At 38.2% G+C, this 21,102-nt stretch overlaps 1 protein-coding gene across 2 annotated transcripts in view; it reads left to right on the top strand.

The window, feature by feature from the left end:
- The window catches only part of pcdh17 (protocadherin 17), a 71,744-nt gene that overhangs the window by 20,246 nt on the left and 30,396 nt on the right, over positions 1-21,102 (top strand). The window contains exons 3-4 of one of the 2 annotated variants that reach the window (XM_039673885.2): positions 10,880-10,938; positions 11,061-11,230. In XM_039673885.2, the coding sequence (XP_039529819.2) occupies positions 10,880-10,938; positions 11,061-11,230 (229 nt within the window). Of the gene's footprint in view, positions 1-10,879; positions 10,939-11,057; positions 11,231-21,102 lie in introns of both variants that reach the window. The other variant, XM_039673884.2, reaches the window with a different exon arrangement.

The following is a 21,102-nucleotide window of genomic DNA, read 5'->3' as shown; positions in this document are numbered from 1 at the left end:
TTGGCAGAGTTAACCCTATTGGTGAGAGCTCTAAGGCTATTGGCAGAGGGGTTATCGTGCTTAAATAGCTTAAGCTTTGCGTTGAAAGACGATCAAGTGTTGTTACCTCAGCTCAACTCTGAAACTTCTAGCACGCGCCCACATTCAACCTCTCAGATACTTATCCAGTGATAATTTGATATTCTGCGTCAAGGCCGGAGAATCCCGACCACAGCTCCATTTAAGTTCCCAGCTTCAGCCTTTTAACGGCGAGCAGATAGGGCCGATATCGAGGGCCGACGTCTAGTTGGATGTGTTTTGTGGTCTGGCTCGAAGTTTTCAAAAGGCCTCCGTTACGTAAAATGGAAAAACTAATAACGGAGGCTCCAGCAACAATGAGAATTGCTTCGTGCACTTCTCACCCACATTGGCTGTAAAAGTTTGATGCACAAGTTGAGCATTTATAGGGCTTAGGTTACAGTTTGTCTCTCAGTCTCGTTTTCGTGTCATGCCTCATTGTCTTTAATGAGGAGATATGTTGAAGCAGGTTGATATAGCTAGCTGATAAGAAGCTTGGGCAGATTTGAGTGTATTGATTTTTCCTGTTCTAACTCTGTTGTCTCTATCTTTCACTCCTTAAAGGTGCAGCAAGCGATGTCTGGTAAACACTGTTGATATTTCAAATCTACCCAAAAGGATCACACCCCTATCTTGATGCCCCTGCCCTCACATTCACGTATAGTGTAGGCTATGCAACACAGGCAACGACTGGGGTGGAATCTGCTCTGCCGCCCAAGCATATGATGTCATCAATAAATGAAAGCTATGATAATTCCATCGCAATTTATGTTTTGCGTATGTTTTCATTCTGTTTGTCTTGACCCCTGTGATGGGTAGGTTTAGGGATGGGCTGAGGGGTGATGACGCTTTCTGAAAAATCGGACGAATTTGTATTAGTGAGGTCGTAGGAATTTATACGAATTAGCCACCTCGGAAAATACGTGCGGATTGCCGTGAGATTGGGTTCGATGTTTTAGGTTGAATGTCTAATTGATTCCATATTAAAGGGTTAGTTCACCTGTCCTCATGTTGTTCCAAACCTCTATGTGTTTATTTGTTCTGCTGAACACAAAGGAAGATATTTGGAAGAATGTTTTAATCAAACAGATCTCATACCCCATTGACTACATAGTAGGAAAAAATACATACTATGGTAGTCAATGGGGAATGAGATCTGTGGAATGTGTGTTCAGCAGAACAAATAAACACATAGAGGTTTGGAACAACATGAGGGTGAGTAAATACTGACAGAATTTTCATTTTTGGGTGAACTAACCCTTTAAGGCGGGATATCCTGGCTGATTGTAACCCCTTCTTTTTAAAGTTACATTCCCCTGACATTTTCCTCTTTTGCATTTTCTCATCCATCTCCCTCTTTCAATAGCCGTTGTGATAATGTCCGTCTTGTGCACTGAGCTGTCTCTCGTCCCCCATCATGAGTGGACACGCCCCTTACTGCTGATTGGCTACAGGTGTGTTCTGATGCTTGGTGTTGCACTTTTCAACAACGCTTTTCAAAAAATGGTTTACTGCATCTTTATCGTTTAAATTCCTCTACACTGTTTATATTTTATGCATTGTATTTTTTTAAATAATCCATCTCTTCCCTCAACAAACTAGAGCACGTTGCTAGCAAAGTCATGAGTCTGATTCACTGGAAATGCGTGAAGTGATACATTGCATTCAGGCTTTTATTTTAGGATAATTTGAATTTGAAAGCATGACTGTAAAACTTGTTTTGTTATGATTGGTTTTGTAATGTTAATGATTATCTTTGGGTTTGTGTGTGTGAAATTTTAGGTGCGCTATCTTGATTAATTTTTAGATGCATGCCCTAAGATGTCATCTGATTCTGCTGAGATCCTCATTTTAAAATATTGCTTGCAGTGACTTCTCCTCATTTATACAAAATGTTATTCTGATAGCAAAAAGCTGTGTGGTTAAGTTGGATCATTTGTCTTCTCATACAGCTCATAACTGAATACAAAAAAATTAATTATGAAATCATTATGAATATGAGAGGACGCAGTGGACCAGATCTTTGGCCTGTGTCTGAGAATGTTTGTTTTTCAAGTGCTCTAAAAGCTTTGCGCTCTTCTGCGAGGTGTCCTCGGGGAGGTCTGGACCACCAGTGGTGGAGAATCAGGAGGATTCTGTGAGACTCTGAGCTTTCAGGAGCGACCTCGGACGATTAACAAATCAATTACACGCCGCTGCATTTCGTTACAGAGGAACATGTGCCATAGCCCTGTAACCTCTGCGTGAAGTCGTGCCGATTCGAGACACCCTGCACTCTGACCAACCCCTGACGGCACTGCTCCAGCCGTGAACCCAACGGGTGACCTTATCCAATAATAGAGAGAGTAGATTGCACATGTTTGTTTGTCTTCATATTCACTGAAGCAGAAGTGTGCTTGACATTTTCAAAGCAGTACCTCGACTCTCAATGCCCGCAGCGGAAACTTTAACACCCTTCCGCTTAAGAAACGCGCTCAAGAAATGGTGTCATAAACCCATAACCGCTCTTAATTAGTGCACGGTCCGTTTGTGGACGTTTCTATTGCTAATGTACCTAGAATATCTCAAGTATCATGTTTGCGTTTGTAGAAACCATGCACTGAGCTTTTCTTCTGAACTACAGGGTTCAAATGAGGATTAACTGTCACGCTGTTTGATGTTAACCGTCTCATCCGGGGTTCTCTTGCATGTAACACCTTTTTGAAATTCTAATTAGTCCCGCACACTTCATCCAAATGAAATCAAATTATGTGGGAGATTTCTGCACAAGTAATACATGCAGTGCAACGTGGGAAGTGAGGTTGTTAAGCTGGGCACATTTCGGCCGAACCGCAGGGCTCGCTACTTGAAAGGGAATAATACAGGAACAAGAGGTGCACATCTTTGAACAAATTCGTTTGAGTAGGATTTTCCCCCCTCGCACAATTTCATATCTTTGAAAAGAATGAATCAGATTTGAATTCTCCATCTACTGCCCTCTTTCCCTCAGGTTCATTTACTCCTCCAATATATATGTGACACACACACACACACACACACACACACACACACACACACACACACACACACACACACACACACACACACACACACACACACACACACACACATATATATAGATAGATATATAGATAGATATATAGATAGATAGATAGATAGATAGATAGATAGATAGATAGATAGATAGATAGATAGATAGATAGATAGATAGATAGATAGATAGATAGATAGATAGATAGATAGATAGATAGATATAAACAAATTAGTTTTGTGCAGGATTATATTACACACATTTTATAATACAAATATAAATATGAAAAAAAAATTTTTTTAAATATATTTATTTATTATTTTAAAATGTGTATTATATATAATTTTCATATTGTTCAGCATGAGATGGCACAAAACCGTTTATAAACGCATTATATATTGGAATGTTATAGTTCATATAGATATTTTTTATTAACTGGAAAAGCCACCTGTTACCTACAATAACCCCCAACACTCTTGCTCCCTAAAGCCTCTGAATGGTTAAACCATCCACCATGTTTCGATCCCTTTTATCACACCTCTAATGTGCTTAACTAGAAAGCCAAGCCATATCTCTCTCTCTCTCTCTCGCTCTCTCTCTCTCTCTCTCTCTCTCTCTCTCTCTCACACACACACACACACACACACACATACCCCTCCCTCCCTCTCTATCTCAAGCTTTCGTTCTTACTCTGTCCCTCTATCCTGAGATGGTTCTCACTGCAGAACATGAAATCCAGGGGGAGGAGTTGGATTCAGATCCAACTCCTCCCACCTTACATATACCGTCCCCTTGGAATTATAAGGTTCTATCTGACATTTTCGTCAAAATTGAGTTATTCACATATTCTTATTCTGTGACAATTTATTTACATCATGTGATGTGTTTTGTACATTTAGGGTCCCTGTTATTTTTATGTTTGAAAGAAACTTGTTCCCCATACACATTTTCCTATATGGAATGCAAAAACTTTTAAGCTCAATATCTCAAAACTGTTCAGAACGCAGATAGAACCTTATAATTCCAAGGGGACTATACGTAAACCTACACATCTCCTCCCCCTGATCCCTAACTCCAGCCCTAATCCTATCTCCACCCCTGGATCTCATGTTCTGCAACGAGGTGCTACTGTCTATCCTCGACGTCTGCCTCAGGTCTCACCATTGTATCCTAAGTTTCCTAGAGAGTCTGAGTATGAAAAATGACACAGCAAGAGCCTTTTTTATATCTCATAATGATCTCATGAAACGTATTTTCCACCTCGCTTGTTTTTAAGAACAACGACCAGAGCTGAAAGGATGAGTTGAATGTCAGAAAGCCTTTTGTTTTTCACTCAAACCTTTGAGAGTTCAATAAAGCAAAGTGAAAGTTTTGATATGTGAATGATCTTTTTATTTTCCCTCCATGTAGAAAAGGACAGCTGCCATCTTTTCTGGTAACATACTTAGTTATGGGATTATGTTCTGCATTTTCCAGAGAGAAAATTGGGTCTTATCTGGTCTGTATGACAGTTGCCACCGACTGCATCCATGTCAGCCGGACACAGGCGGTTGGGAGATATAAGCAGGTCTGCCCCGAAGCACTTATAATCCCACTCGGGATTACTGTAATCTCCCTCTCTTCATTTTTGAAATCGGGATTTGTGAAAAGAAATGGTGACTAGATGTGGTTATTGCCTCTGAGATACACTGTCTGGCTCACATATGTATAAGGGCTTCTTTTGTGGCTCAGATCGCTTGATCTGTAGTTATGACGACCGCTGGAATTGAAAATCGCTGTAAGTGCTCTCGGAAAGGATTTCATGTATTAAAAACACAAAAGAACAGACATGTACAAATGTAATGCAGATTTCAGCCTAATTTGCCCAGTGTTCTTGTTCATGCAAAATAGGTTTTATTCCAAAAGACTGTAGGATCAGAAAATCGTGTGAGGGGAGGGAGACATATTATATGAATTATTAGCTTTTCTTATGAATATTAAGTAAGTCACAACCCTCCCATCCTTATGTTGTTCCAAACCTGTGTGACTTACTTTTTTTTTTTTGTGGAAACCAAAAGATGATATTTTGGTAAAGATTTTTGATATATATTTATTTTTTTCAATACAATAAACGACAGTAGGGTCCAGTGTTGTTTTCGACCTCATTGTTTTTTTATTGCATGGATAAAAGCATTTTTTTTTTTTTTTAAGATCATATGGATAAAAAAATGTCTCCAAAATATCTTCTTTTGTGGTCCACAGAAGAATGAAAGTCATACAGGTTTAAAAATGAAATGAGAGTAAATGATGACAGATTTTTTGCATTTTTTGTCTTTTGTTTTGTCACCAAACCAATCATGAGAAAAAAGAAAAAAAAAGTTTAAAGATTTTTAAAAGTAAAGTGGACAGTCAAAATAATTGGTATATGCACCCATCTGGGATCGTTTTAGGACAATGACATCCACTTATAAGTGGACATTCGGGACACAGATTAGACTTAAGCATTAATGACGATGATTTAAACCCTTAAACAACTGAAAGCGGTGTGTCGTGGCTATTATATTTAAAAGGTTCCTGTCAAATCCAGGCTTAGATAAAAACGGATGACCTGCGGTGTCTGTTGAGCTCCCCGTTATTAATCTCGATGAATATAACTCTGACCACAAACGTCTAGAGTCATGTGGTGTTAATTTCAAAGGAAGCAATTAATTTTTCAAAACTTTTAACTGGGGAGACCATGAGCAGGAAATGGCATTTGGTTTGTTAAGACTAGATGACAGATACCACAGGCTCAGTAACCACAGGAAAACATGACCGGCTAATTGAATTTGATCACTTGGTAATGCACCAGAGAAACGACCCAATCAATGCTCGTGCCATTCTTTGTCTCTGCCCCATAATGAATGCATCGCTTGAGAGTCCGATTATTCTGTTATTCATTTGAGTCGGCTCGGCACGCACGTGGGTAACTTGTCCTGCTCTTGTTTGTTATGTAGTTGTAAACATCGATCGCTCTTTGTTTATGAAGCTTTATTGTGTACATTTCGCAAATGCGATTCCACCCAGGGGCTCGGTGTTCAAACAGCCAAACAAACAGACGCAAAAACCGGCTTGTTTGCCCTTGAAACCTTTGATTCTCGATAGCCCGTCATGTCAGATGGTTGTTTTACACTCAATTAGGGAGCTATTGGACCCCAGTCTGTTTGCAGACAGAGTTTGGGTTTGTTTAGTTGCTGTGAACGTTTTCTTTTGGGGTACGGTTAATGTGGAGATGTAAATAAATCTAAATTATGGATGTGAGCTGCATATATTTGACGTTCACCATCCATTAAATTGTAATTGTACATTGTACATGTTTGTGAATGTTTTTCTGTATGCTTAATATAGCCACCATCCCAAAAAGTGACGAGTTTGTCAGCAAACTATATATATGAAGAGTTCAGATGCAAAAGCCTCTAAATGCCATTTGAAATTTTCTTCTTTAATGATGATTTTTATCAAACTTGTATATTTAAGTTCAGTAATTTCACTTAAATAACAATTAATAGGTAATTATCATTGCCATTTAAGTGAAATCACTGAACTTAAATATACAAGCTTGATAAAAATCATCATTTTAGAAGAAAATTTCAAATGGCACTTAGAGGCTTTTGCATCTGAACTCTTAATAAATATATATTTGTCCACTTGGCAGACTTACAAGGTTGAATTGAACGTAATGCACACATGCTCTTCTCCGAGGCGTGTTTGTATTGTCAGACAGCAGAGGGCACATATCTGGCACGGCGAAATACCCAGATGCGTTTCACAAGCCGGAGAGCTCCAATGACGTTCGAAAGGCAGATGGGCATATATGCTGCATAAGCATCCCTTCCTTTCCCTCATGACATCTCCCCCTACCTCCATACCTATCACTTACCATGCCTCTATATTTCATTCTCTGTTTGTCTCGTAAACACGCTTATGCACACATACACACACAGGTTTGTCTGTCTTTTGTTCATTTGTCTCTATTGAAAGGAGGCATCTGGCTGGTCACTGTGAAAAACACTCAAGAGAGTGTAGTGAGGATTCCTTGAAATAGATGAGCCATTTTCTGCCTCTCTCTTGAGAGAGTCTGTTTTTCTCCCACACTCTCCCTTAGACAAAGTCCCTCTCGTTTTGTTGCTTCGCTTCAGGCTGGGAGTTTAAGGAAACTTTAGAGCTTTGTGATTGTGAGAATGGGTTTGCTTGCCTGTTGTTGGGGGAGTTTATGTTTAAAAGTCTTACAAAACCTCCTTTTGGGAGATTTGGTGATCACGCAATTCAATTCATATGCATTTTTATTAGTATTTATAAATTATCATTATTTTATATTATTACAAACTAAATAATTACTACAATGTATATAATGGTATTATTTTTTATTATTTAATATAATTATATTAGGGCTGTCAAATGATTAATCGCATCCAAAATAAAAGTTTGTGTTTACATAATATATGTGGGTGCACTGTGTATAATTATATATATATATATATATATATATATATATATTATATATATATATACACACACAGATGTAAGTATATTTAAGAAAAAAATATTATTTATATATAATATAAATTATATATCAATGCAGTATATTAAAATATTTCTTAAATATATACAAGCATGTGTGTGTATTTAAATATATAAAATAATTATACACAGTGCACATATATTATGTAAAGACAAACTTTTATTTTGGATGTGATTAATCGCGATTAAGTGTTTGAAACTTATATATACAGAACTAGGGGTTGAATGACTTCAGATTTTTTCAAGTCGACATTTATGTGATGAAAGTCGACATCGAACAGCTTTAACGTACAAGCAGTGATGTTTTCTTTGAAAAAAAATATTTTGAAGTTAGGAATTAGCCGTTAGTGTTTGTCTCTATTAATAAAGAAGCATCTGGCAAGTCTGATAAAGATAAAAGAATGGTAGAAGTTAGAAAACTGCTGAATCACTTACAAAACAAAGAAAAATCTAGAAATCAGCCATGGAAATCGAGTGTTTTGCTAATGGCTCTTGACGAAAACATGCAGATGGAAGCTAATCCTGTTTTTAATACTTGTTTGCTGCATTACTGCAAATGATGGTCCAGTGCCCTCATTTGGGAGTTAAACACTCAATTAAAACAAGCGTAAGTTTAGTAACAGTGATACATAGTGTTAGTCATTAGCCTGTTGCATGTAACAGCTGGTCTGGATATTAACATAGCAGAAACGCAGTTACCTGATGCCATACACCTCCGTGTCTCATTAAAGCCAGGACCTGAAGTTGTAAAAATGAGTATGTGCTAATTGGCAGGAGAATGTGTGATCTGTACTACTGTAGTCCACGTTTTATTAGCGTTTAGTTGTTGGTACAAAGCGTTTATTTATATCGGCTCAAAGCAACACTGTTGGAACGAACAGGCGACGTTGGCTGCCAGCCTGCAAGATTGTGTTGCGTTTTTATTTTTTTCATGATTGTGGATATTTTCTGATGAAGTTTTTTTGCGAAAGACACATGGTAATGGAAGGAAATGTAAATAAGCAGGCCGCATGGAGCCGTGCGTGACCCGGAGCTGCCATGGCCAGCGGACACAGCTTGCACAATCTCAGGAAAAGCCTCATGAATCTCGATTGAGACCGGCACTATCCTCTTCGTTCTCTCGCTCAGAGATTTTCTCCAGGGGCAGTTTGCACACAGGCAGGATGTTGTAAAACACTTCCTCTGAAAGTGCTCTTATCAACCTTTTAAAACGCAGACGTGTGTAGGTCGTATTGCTGTGATTCCTGTCGCTGCCAAGGGCACACTGGCGCTGCTATCAAAATGAGCCATCATCCTCCGTTCTGGCATTAATAGATAGCGCCTTTTTTAACTTATCTTTTGTAATTGCTGATTTTTGCATTCTGGGAAAATGGATGTAGGTAGGGGTATTTGAATGTACTGTCTATCACTGCATTCACTCTTCTTTTACATTGAAATAGCACAGCTATGCGTCAACGCTGCATGTGTAAAAGGTTGGTTTGTCACCTGAACCCTGAAAAGGTGCGTTTTTAAAGTTAAAGAAGTCAAAATGAACCCAAGTTCGCTTTGAAATTTCAAAAGGCAATTACGAATTTAGCTGTAAAGCATTCCAATGGCTGATTTAGCCTTTGATTCGGCTTGTGTGCATCTGCGCTTTTTATCTACGGCTGGAGTTGAAAGACACGCTCCGTACCGCGATAGAGAGTCTCAACAAAGCTTCATAAAGGCCACGAGGGTACAGAGAGGCCTACGTGACCTTTCACACAATCCCCTCCTGCTGTGGCTTTGCCGTCTCGTTTCATCGTTTCAGCCGTCAGCGACATCGCGTACCATTCAAATATCTCCTTTTGAAGTCCAACAGTGCGTTAAAGAAAAATATGATATCTCTCTCCAGCAAATAGACATTGTATCATGGCAGGTTTCAGAAGTGAAAAAAAAAAAGACAATTGAAAAGATAAACATTGCTATCACACTTTGATTATATAGCAGGTCTTTTTTATGTCAAAGTCTAAGATCTGTTTGCTTGAATCTTTTCCTGGTCGCATCTTCGAAATCAACAGGTGCGATCGCAGTTTTATACGCCGAGTACATGTGGTAATGTCAGGCATAAAAGCGTACGTTAGTAATAAAGAATATTCCAGCACTGCATTACTGTACCATCAAGATGTCTGAGAGGTTTTATGATGGTGAAGAGAGAGATGGGAGGGGAGGGAGTGGAGAAATAAACCAGTGCATTAGTCTCTCTCAGTCTCGTGTTTAGCCGTGTCAATATTGTCTGGACCACAGCTGAGTCCAGATTCTCTTCCGTTCCACTCCGTATTGACCGAGTTACTGCTCAAACACGTTGTGGCAACATTGATGTAACATTGAGTTGAGTAATTGAAACCTATAGAAGATAGATCAGGGAGGGATTTTTTTTTTTTTTTCGGTCATCGTCTGCCAATGAAGAGAGATAGATGCGAATGGATATAACTCTGTAAAGACCGACAAACTGGTGAAGTTTACTCAATAAAGCACTTCTTTTTATTACTCAGCTTTGTCTTTGTGTGGCAGAGCTGATTGGTAGACTTAGAGACGTTCTCTTTTTTCACATAATGATGATAGATATGCGAAATCTTAAGAGTAAGATTACATCTCCAGAAAGCTGTTCACAAAAATAAATCATTTTTTGGATATTTGGATTAAATATGACCCAGACATGTTTATTGACATCACATTCATATTCACAGAAGATCAAACATAAAACATGATGCAATAAAATAAACTCTCAGCAAGACTTTAATGAGCATTAAAATGCTGGCAGGTCAAATCACATCACCGCAATCCTGTTTGGTTCTTTATACTTACTCTAAAAAAGTAAATACAATTAGCTTCTATTAAGAATAGTAGTTGTGAATGGAAGTTCTCCGACGAATAAAGCAGGTTTTCAATGTGTGGGTGAGTGCGCAGTGCTTTTACAACCCATCCTCTCATTTTCTCATACTAACAAACTCCATTTCATTTTCTGCCTTGCTCCTCCACTCTTATTTGTATCTAACAGGTCATTAAGTTCACAAATGTGCAATTGAGTGTTTTGGATGTTTAATTAGCATGTTTCCTTGACTAATTAAAATGCACAAATCTAAGGATTAAAGCCCCCCTCTTTTTCTCCTTCTCTCCCACCCCATTTTATGAATAATTAATCAATTTCTTTCACCAGGAGATTCAGTTGCACACCAGGACACATTTCAGTGTCGTACAAGACGTAAACTCTTTTCCTTTTTTCCTTCACAGACAGACAATTTTCCTGCTGAGCCCAATTACATGGGTAACAGGCAGCAGTTTGTTCAAAGGTAAGGCCTGTTTAACAGTTTTCTCAGCTTTATTTGTCATGAATTTTTCTTTAGATTAGAACTAAAAACCCATGCCCGTTTGATCATTCCCGTCTTGTTTTTTGGCCTTTTTTTTTTAGCAGCTCCACGTTCAAAGATCCAGAGCGAGCCAGTCTCAGAGACAGCGGGCATGGGGACAGCGACCAAGCGGACAGCGATCAGGACACTAATAAAGGCTCCTGCTGTGACATGTCCGCTAAGGAAGCACTTAAGATGAAGGCCACTGGCCTCAAGCCTCAACCACTTGAGCAGGGTGAGTCCTTCAACATCAGGAACTTAATTTAGAACCAAAGATTGAGTTGTTTACAGTCTGTCTCTCTTCTTGTGCTCATTCTTATAGTGTTTCTTTTCGAAATTCGCTCATTGTTATTGGGCGTTCCTTATATTCCTTGCGTGTTTGTTGTCTTCACGTGGCACGTTCCACAAATTTTGTCCCATGGTTTTATAGGAACTATTCGATTTTAGATGGTGAATGTTTCACCTTGGAGGAGTGTTTCTGACTATTAATATAAAATATAACATATAAAGTAAATCCTAATTTTAACAATCTGTTAAAGGTGCTATATGGAACTTTTCGTCTAAAATGAATCCTTTTTTTATTGCCTGTGTGTGAAGGGGTTATGATCACATATTACAATGATCCACTTGTCAAGGCCAGTGTTCCTATTTTTATGTGAAGTCTCTGGGTCGGATTTTCTGCGAAATCCATGGGATGTGACGTACATGCGCGCTCCCGATCCTCTCTCCTTTTTAGAAGTCAATACTACTTCACTGCAGCTAACGATAATGAGTCTGATAACACCAAAAACGACCTGCCTCCAGCACAATACACACTCCAATACAAACTCCACATAAATATAAAAAACAAAACAAAAATGTATCTGCTGAAGCTTGTCAGGCCAAACGTGAATCGGATCGACTTAGGATGAAGAGCGTTTGAATTATGGAGATAAATTACAAGTTTTCAAATATGCTGAAATAATGGTAAACTGTAATGAAATAGCAAGGTAAACTACAACATATATGAGACATGAAATTAATACAAAAGTTCCAGGATAACAAAAAGTAGGTGCTTTAGGATGTAACTTTTATTTTATGTACTAGATCTACTGTCTAACGTCACTCATCCCACTACTATCATATTGATTATAATACACATTTCCAGACACGTTCAGTACAGTAATTTTACTTCCTATGATCTTACTGTTTCACTGAAATTGTTCAGTCTAGTTCGCTAACCATTTTCGTGATCATATTATACATTCACCTATGTTGACATTGCTGATTGTGAAAGAGATGTTAGTGAAATGCCTTATGCTAGATAACACCACAAATTAGGGGTGTAACGGTACATGTATTCGTATTGAACCGTTTCGGTTCGAGGCTTCCGGTTCGGTACGCATACAAACCGAACGATTGCTTGGACCATTTTTCCTGAAATTTTCCAAAATTCGTGCTGACGCGGCCAACACAACGTTGCGCAACATCAAATGGCAAGCGTAATGAAAGCAGAACGAAACTGCGCTACTCGTTATGTGCTTCACGGATCGTTTATCAGTTCGGACCAGCAACATCTGTGCAGCGCGAGCCGATCTCGATCAAGCAACACTGTTACCACACCGCGCTCCGGTAAAGAAAACATTTGAATTCGCCACTGAGGTAATAACATCGCTGCGAGATCTAGTGAGATGCATTCACATTTCTCCGTTATTAACCGTAGATCTCTATTAGATCAAACAGCGCTGTCATGGAAACCAGGAGAAACATTGTGCCGTGAATGAACTAGCACTTTACGTCCACAGACCAGCAACATTCACCATGGATTTAATATAGTAACACTAACTGGAACCAGTTTGGCTGGAATGGTGAAATGCTTTCAAGTACTTCACACATCTTTTTCCAGCACTTCAAAATTCAAATATTATATAAATATATATTTAAATGTTATTTTTAATGTGATGACCAAAACATTATTTGTTCATTCTTCAAAGATGACCCCCATTTATAAACCTGAAAGTTTCAAGATCTAGGAAAACTTACACTTATTTAAAAATATTTTTTCTTTAAACAAATATGAAATTTCTCTGGCATTTCTTTCTTTTTGCTGTATCGAAAACGTACCGAACCGTGACTTTAAAACCGAGGTACGTACCGAACCGTGATTTTTGTGTACCGTTACACCCCTACCACAAATGTAACGTTATCATGGTACGAGCACGGAGCATTTGTTCAACGTCAAGCTGATAAAACTCAGTAGCCTATTATTGCAATGTTGCAGTGGGAGTTTGCATGTGTTTCCAGCATGTTGTGTGATGCTTTCTCCGGTGTGTTGAAAGTCTCAGTGTGGCCGGTACCCGCAAGAGCACGAGCGCTCTTGTAAATATTGGTTGCAATCTGAAACATTACTTATAGAGGCTGCTAAAAAATACATAGAGCACCTTTAAATTGATATGAATTAATTCTTTAACTCATTCATTTATTCATTTCTTATTCTTATTTGTGGAAAGTTTAATCTTTCTCTTTGCTGTGTTCCTCTGCATGTCCCGTTCTCAATCGAAATGAAAGCCTTCCGTCAGAGGTCTCAATCGGTTATTCGTTTCCTGACCTCACCGCAGTTGAATCTTCATGCTGCCTCGCTCTCATTTTCTTAACAGCTCATCTCTCGCTCCCACTCTTTCACTCTCTTTTACTTTTCAAACTATCTTCCATCCTTTAGACTCCCTATTTCCTTGCCCTCTTTCCTCCATCTTTCAATTTCTCTCTCTCTCCCCCTCTCTTGTATTCCAGCCACGTTCTCAGTTTATCAAAGCAGGCAGGCCCATTATGATTTTATAAGCCAAACCACTCTAGCCGTTCCATTTAGCGAGTGCTGGTTAGGCGCTGGTAGGCGCTTCCTTAAAATTTTGATAATGGAACATGGAAAATGACTTATCATCCAGCAGGCCATGTCACATTCTCAACCTGATTAAATATGAATAATTATTCCGGCTCTCTCTTGGTAGGACAAATTACTCGTGACATGTTAGAACAATAACTTCAGATAAGAAAGCGGTCCCATACTCCCCTTTCCATTGCACTCGTTCGCGAAAGAATCGTGTTAAGATGGTTTTATTCATCTATACCCAGGTCTGTTGGGCCATGTTGAAGACTATTACACTGGGTCCATATTCCACAAATGACAATCTGAGGGGGAAAAAAAAAACATGAGAGAAAGAAAGAGAATAAATGGGCCACAGAAAGCAATACATCAAATATAATGGCACAATTAATCAATAGAACAGAGGGGAATCTGCCGCTATCTGAGCCGAGGCAGCGGACGAGCACGCCAAGCCTGTCTGCCTTGATTTGGCTTGTGTGTGTGTGTGTGTGTTTTCAGTTATATTCAGGAATAGACTGAATGCACTGGCAAGAGAAATTGGCCAATTAAAGAGGCCCATATGTTTCATATTTTGAGAATGTTGTTATTTAATGGTGCATGGGAAAGGGTTGGAGAATGGCTGAAATTAGCTATTTTAACAGTGTGACTTACTTACACACACAAAAAGACAAAAGCAGCAGCTACAATAGTCGCATATCTAACAAGCTTTATAGTAACCTAAGCCATGAACAATGAAAACCTGACAGTCAAATGTGATTTCTGCATGTGTTTTATCCATATTTGTAGGTGTTGTCGATGTTACAATGTTACGATAATAACAAGTGAAAGTCTGAGTGAGTCAATCAGTCACTGAAACAATTTGTTAATAAAAACGTTGATTTATTCAGGCAGAAGACAACTGACTATCTTCTATAAGTAAATCGTTGAATTATTTACTCAACTAAAAACAATTTGCTTAAAAAACATGATCCATTCAGGACTGTCTAGTCAAGTGGATCATTTACTCAAACCGAATCGTTTCGCTCACAAACACCGATTCATTCAGGATCGAAGTGGCTGACCTTCTAGTGAATCATTTACTCAAACCAAATCGATTCATTAAACAATTATGATTCATTCAGGAACAAAACACTAGTGCTTTGATCAGAGATGCCAACCAGTTTCCGTTTTGACTGATTAGAATTATTTCCATTGTTCCTCAATATTTTCGTGGTGTTTATTGAACTCTTATATAAAAGTGGTGTCAAGTGGTGTTTTCTGCATGCAAAGATGTAGGCTGTGGTCAATCAAACATAGACACAGAGCAGCGTTAGTTCGAAATCGCAATCAAACTGTGACTCACTGCTTTGTGTTTGCGTTAAGTTTAGGGCTGTTAAACGATTAATCGCGATTAATCGCATCCAAAATAAAAGTTTGCATTTACATAATATATGTGGGTGCACTGTGTAGAATTATTTTGTATATATATATATATATATATATATATATATAAATAAACACACACATGCACCCACATATATTATGTAAACACAAACTTTTATTTTGGATGCGATTAGTCGCGATTAATCGTTTGACAGCCCTAGTTAAGTTAAATATGTTATCTACTCTAATTAGTTTAATAGTATGTATATGTAATTATCCTCTCAAACGGGTCACTTTTTTTGACCAAACTCACTTTACTTCCTTTCCTCACTCTGTTCTGTTTTATTGAGTATTGAAATCAATAATTAAACTACAAGACAGTTAATTGGGAACGGCTGTCAGTTTTGTCAATATATCTCCAGAGGGCTGGGTGTATCTTCTCTCAGACAGGCACACTTTACACTCTCTCTCTCACAGAAATGACACATGACAGTCTAGAGAAAGCCCAGGCTAGCCTAGAGATCCCCTGTGTCCTCTTGTAAGCATTATCACATCCAACATTAGACCGTCTGCACTACCAACAGCTTCTAAATCTGTGTTAAAAGCCTCTGAAATGGATATTTTACAGTTGCTGTATGCTATAACAACATTGCTGCGTAGTAAACGTTATGCCTTACTGCATATGCAGCGTATTATAGTGGTGTCTTTAACAGTAGAGTATTATGGCAGCAGGTTATGATCAGTGGATATCAGTATGCGTGTGGAGCCGCTTGGGATTGATGCATTATTTAGAAAATGGGAACTTCTCTTTTTCTGCCTGCTTTTCCCTACGTCATCACCCTCTCTTATATCTCATTCCTTGGTTTTGACTCATATTACACCGGAGATAATATTTATAATTAACATTCAATTATTAAAGTATTATTATTACACTTTTAAAAACTTAAAAACAAAAGTGTGGGTGAAAAAGACTTACCTAGTAGCTTCCTAATCTTTTAAGGAGACACCTGAGCAAAGTTTTGACAAGTCATAGTGCAATTCTAACTAGTGTTTTGAAGAATAGATAGAAGTATGGGTGAGACGAGTAACAAACTATATGCTGCACCTCACCTGTCAAGAAAGTTCAGACTTCATGGATTCGGTTCGCACTTCAGAAACATCATGGATGGATCCAATCATGACAAACAGTGGTGCTATCTATCAGAATGTGCTACCAAGAGGTTAGTATTTGTTTCAGCAGTGTAGGCAATCGGCGCTGTGATTGATGACCAATGAAATATTTAGACTTGGCTGCAGGGTTAGGAGGGAATGATCTGCCCCTGAAAAGACGTTCTTTCTTGGATCATATCATCAAGAGGGAACAGTTTCAGATTGCCTTCATTCTGGTATTGAATGCCCACTTTTCACTCAATTCCTGATTTAAAAAAAAGTCCCATCCTGCATGTTTTTTTTTCCTCATTAATTGTGAAAAACGTCACATTACAAAAGTAAAATGCTATTTCATGTTGACTTTAAGTACCCCCTCGGGTGTGTTGTGAATTCAATTTCTAGATGTCTTTCTAGATACGCATACATGCTTGGAATATTAAGTAGTTGCTGTAATATTAAGTCAAATTGTGTATTCATAAGGGCAAAATTGAAAATAGAGATGCGAATGAAAAAGAAACAGAGCAAGATCTTAATCGCTGGGTCTTATTATTGCATACACACGTGCGTGTTTTCACTTCGTTTCAGACATGCACCCTAGCTACTTTTCAGGGTTGTGAGAACATAATGCCCGTATAAGTGTATGTGTGTGTGTTTGCGTTTTTTCACAAGTAATAATTCAGTCGAGCAGAGAGAGACCAGACCCTGTTCACACAGACATAAACAACAGAGGGTAGTAGAAGACAATACTCATCCCTCCCTCTCTCTCTCTCTCTCTGTCTCTCTTTCGCCATCTACTCTAATTATGTTCACCCTCTAGCGCAAACACATTCATAGAAATCATAACAGGGAAGACATACGCATTGTGAATAGAACTACAGTCCCACATGGATCTAGTGTCATGTTTTGATCCCTGTAGAGAAGAGTTAGTTTTATCTGCCATGTTCCTCTCGCTCTCTCGTTCTCTCTGCTCTTAATTGGATCAGAACCAAGTTGTTCTTAGAACAAACACAAGCTCTGTTCCAAAACCTAGTGAGCTGCCTATACCTACAGTGTTTTAAGGCATCATGTTCCCAATGGGAATGCTGTTCTAAAAACTGCAACCCTGTTCGGGATGATGTTTTGGGCCAAATTAAGCAATTCCAGAATGCATGATGATAATTAACTCTTTTACTCAATAATTTGTATTATTTAATACATAGGCCTACTCTTATTTTAGTTCTGTTTCTGTATGTTTTCTTTCACTCCCCTCTTTTCCTTCATTCTTTTTTGTTACTTGGCATTCGCGCAAGTCGTGGAATTGATTAATTAGGCTCTCTAAATTGGGAGCTGTGTATTAATTTAGCAGAAAAGTATTTTTCGTATTAATTGGTGATTAATTGATGTAAAGTTTTGCCTGCAGCACTGGCTAATCCTGGAATGTGTTCATCAGCGGCCATCACACGGTCCGATACGCATGCACATTATATGAGTAACGAACACCGGGCCATTATACGCAAGTGCCAAGATGTCTACCTTGGGATAATGTGTGTGTGTGTGCGTGCGTGAAAAGGTCCCATTAGATTTCTGTGTAAGTGTTCTAGATGACCTCTCTTAATTGTGTTTGATTGGAGCGCGATAATCAAATTGTCTCACCTCTTTTCCACTGTAATGCTTCAGATTATTCGTCTAAAGGAACAAAACAGGAAAGAAGGATGGAGAAAGAAATTATTGAAATAATTGAACCAGTGTCTTCCAGTTTACTTGCTGGCTTGGGTTTGGTTTTTTTTAACATAGTATTAGTTTCTATAGATATTTAGAATTCGTTTTTGTATATGTATTTTCCATATTCATTTTCAGTTAAATTTAAGTATTTTTGCCATTTTTATTTGTTTATTTTTTAAGCTATGTGGATATTTGTTTCTATTAATTTTTTAATTATTTTAGTACTTCAAGTAAAAACTTAACAGAAATGTAAAATGTTGCAACTAGCTATTTTTTTTTTCAGTTTTCTTTTATTTTATAAAAGTAATGCTTTTAATGTTTTTAGTTGTTGTTAATGATAATAACCCTGGTCCAGTTAACCCCCGCTATAACTACACCATTGTGGTGGCAAAAGGAACACATATTGCTAGCAATATTTCATTTTATATAAAGACAAACTTTTAGTTCAGATGCGATTAATCGTGATTAATCGATTCGAGAGTACTCTTAAAATCGTGACATGGGTTTGCATTTGGCGTTTGCATTTGACGTCACAGCACAGAATAATCAATAATGGAGGATTAGAAGTGTTTAGCCATAGTGATATCACTAGCTGTGTTCGACGCAGATCGATCGGTGAATAACGTCAAAGTAAGAGAAAGCGATTAGAGGGCCGAGGGCTTTCAAATCACTCTCGTGATACTTTGGTGTCATACACCGATCGATCTGCGCGGCGACGCTTCAAGTCAAACCTCACCTATTTTTGTAAGGCTTCAGAGTGATTAGTCACATGGCATTGGTTCAAAATAAAAACCTTAGCAAGCCAAGCACCTGCCATTAAGATGAATGAGAATGCTAACGGATAGATTTCTCTAGACACAAACCCAGTCACCCATTTCCCTCTCTTTTTTTTTGGCGTTGTAATCAAGATCTCTTTTACCCACTTTATCTATTGGAACAAAGCGCTGTGATGCTTGGTCACACACATTATAGTTTTGAGACTACCTGAGAGTGACGGCTGATTGATTCTCTGTGGCCACCGCAATGCTTTGAACTGAATAGTCGGGCGGAGGCAGAGCTCTGGGAAACAACAGATGGTCTATCGAAGAATCCAAAACGCGTCAGAACACCACACAGGCGAAAGCTCTGATCAGAGATATTGATTAAGATCCTGATTCTACAAGCCTTGTTTAACTTCTCTGCCAGACACGTGATTCGTTCATCAATACATGATGGCCTTTGTTATCGAAACAGGTGCTCGTGACAACGTCAATCGGCATTCATAAAGCATGTGACTTGGAACAGTTCACTTAAATATCAAATCATTGTGAAATATGTTATTAACTGAAAATTTCATTTGCATCAAACCTGGTGTGTCGAATGTTGTAATATGAGTGAAAGAATTCTGTGGACATAATGTTATCCACTGGGATGTGGTTGAATCAGACTCATTAAGCTATGATATTATTAATTTACATTATTTTTCCCTGCCTACGCAGGTTGTATTTGCGCAGGTTGCAGAGAAGAGTTTTTCAAAAGCAGAAAAGGATATTACATTTTCCTCCAGAATATGCACTGATGATTCGTGCACATTAAGATCAAGGACGTTTATTTCGAATATATTGTCACGTTGTCTTTAAGACCAGTGCACCTGTTTTGTACATGGCATCAAACGCTTCAACGGAAAGCACAGAAAAGTGGGTGCGCCGAGTTCGTGACGTATGCGATAAAGGGGCTGAGATGATATTTCTTCAGTTAGGAAATAAATCAAGAAACGAGTAGCACTCTGAAAACATACCTAAAGGGATTGGTATATTTGTGTGTGCATATCCATCTATGTGATCCTTTAACACATCCACTTCAAAAGAGCAAAATCAGTTAATTAATGACATTCTAACGAATGCCCTTTTCCCACTTGTTGCCTAGGTAACCTCCTCTTCCTGGCGCTCAGGCATTATTTAAATCCATATTGACAGATTTGAATGTTTTTAGCTCCTTTCTCCACCAAAAAAAGGTCATTTCCTGTCATTCATTTTTTTTATTCCCATATACAGTAATGCAGATGTTTTTAGACGATGACACCGTGTTGAAATGGCTTCACACTTCTCCAGGGCTATTCATACACACTCTCAATGGAATATATAAGCACTCTTGGCTTTCTTCTTGTTCAGGACTCTTCTTTCACCCCTTTTTCTTAAGTTCCACGTCTGTTTTATTCTTTCTTTTCTGCCAAGAAAAGCAAGTCTGTGTAATACAGATAAGTAAATGACTGCCACAAGACATCAGGCTGTTTTTTAAGACGGTAGAGCTGAAGTACACACACACTGTTTGTGGTGATTGAAATGTCTGCTCATGAAAGCATTGGCTTGTGGAGAAAATGTGCAACTTTTAAAGGTTATATTAATACTACAGTTGTTTACCATCTCTTGCTAGTTTCGGTAGTTTAAAATTAAAATAAAATAAAAAACAATATATTCAGTGGGCCATGAACATTTCATGAAAATTATGCTGGCAACAAAAAAGAAAAACTGATGGCGTGGAAAGAGTTAAACATAATGTATTTTTATATTTTGATGGTTCAATCGATCTTTTAGGGTCATTAAAAACATTGTTTTTTTTTTTTTTTTGCCCACTCCTGGATAGCCTATTAGATGTATTTCAATTAGCCCAAACAGTTTTTCAACACTTTTAGTTTCAGTGAGCAAAAACAGCATTGACCATAAATGCCCTTAGGGAAGTGATATATTGATATCAGATAATATTTTGGTTGATAATGTTGCTCAAGCTTCAACCCTAACCTTAAAATTGATCCACATCCTACTTTGTGAAATGACTGTAAATGTTCATGGATCCTTTCCTTTCTGTAAAGCAGTTCTGTATGAATTTCACTCTTGCACAACTCCATAATCTCCAAAATTTATCTTACTGAAGTTTATATTGCGGAAACTCTGGAAGCAGGGCTATATTTGAGTTTCACAGGAATAGACTCAGCTCTGTCATCAATGCTTTCGTGAGTCGACTGTCAGTAAGAGTAATCACTGTCATTGTCTCGCTTT

The sequence above is a fragment of the Pimephales promelas genome, chromosome 21 (genome assembly GCF_988280905.1).
Source record: "Pimephales promelas chromosome 21, fPimPro1.hap1.1, whole genome shotgun sequence".
NCBI classification, from domain to species: Eukaryota; Metazoa; Chordata; class Actinopteri; order Cypriniformes; family Leuciscidae; genus Pimephales; species Pimephales promelas.
The sequence above is the reverse complement of the archived record's forward strand: the minus strand, read 5'-3'. Positions and strand labels throughout refer to the sequence as shown.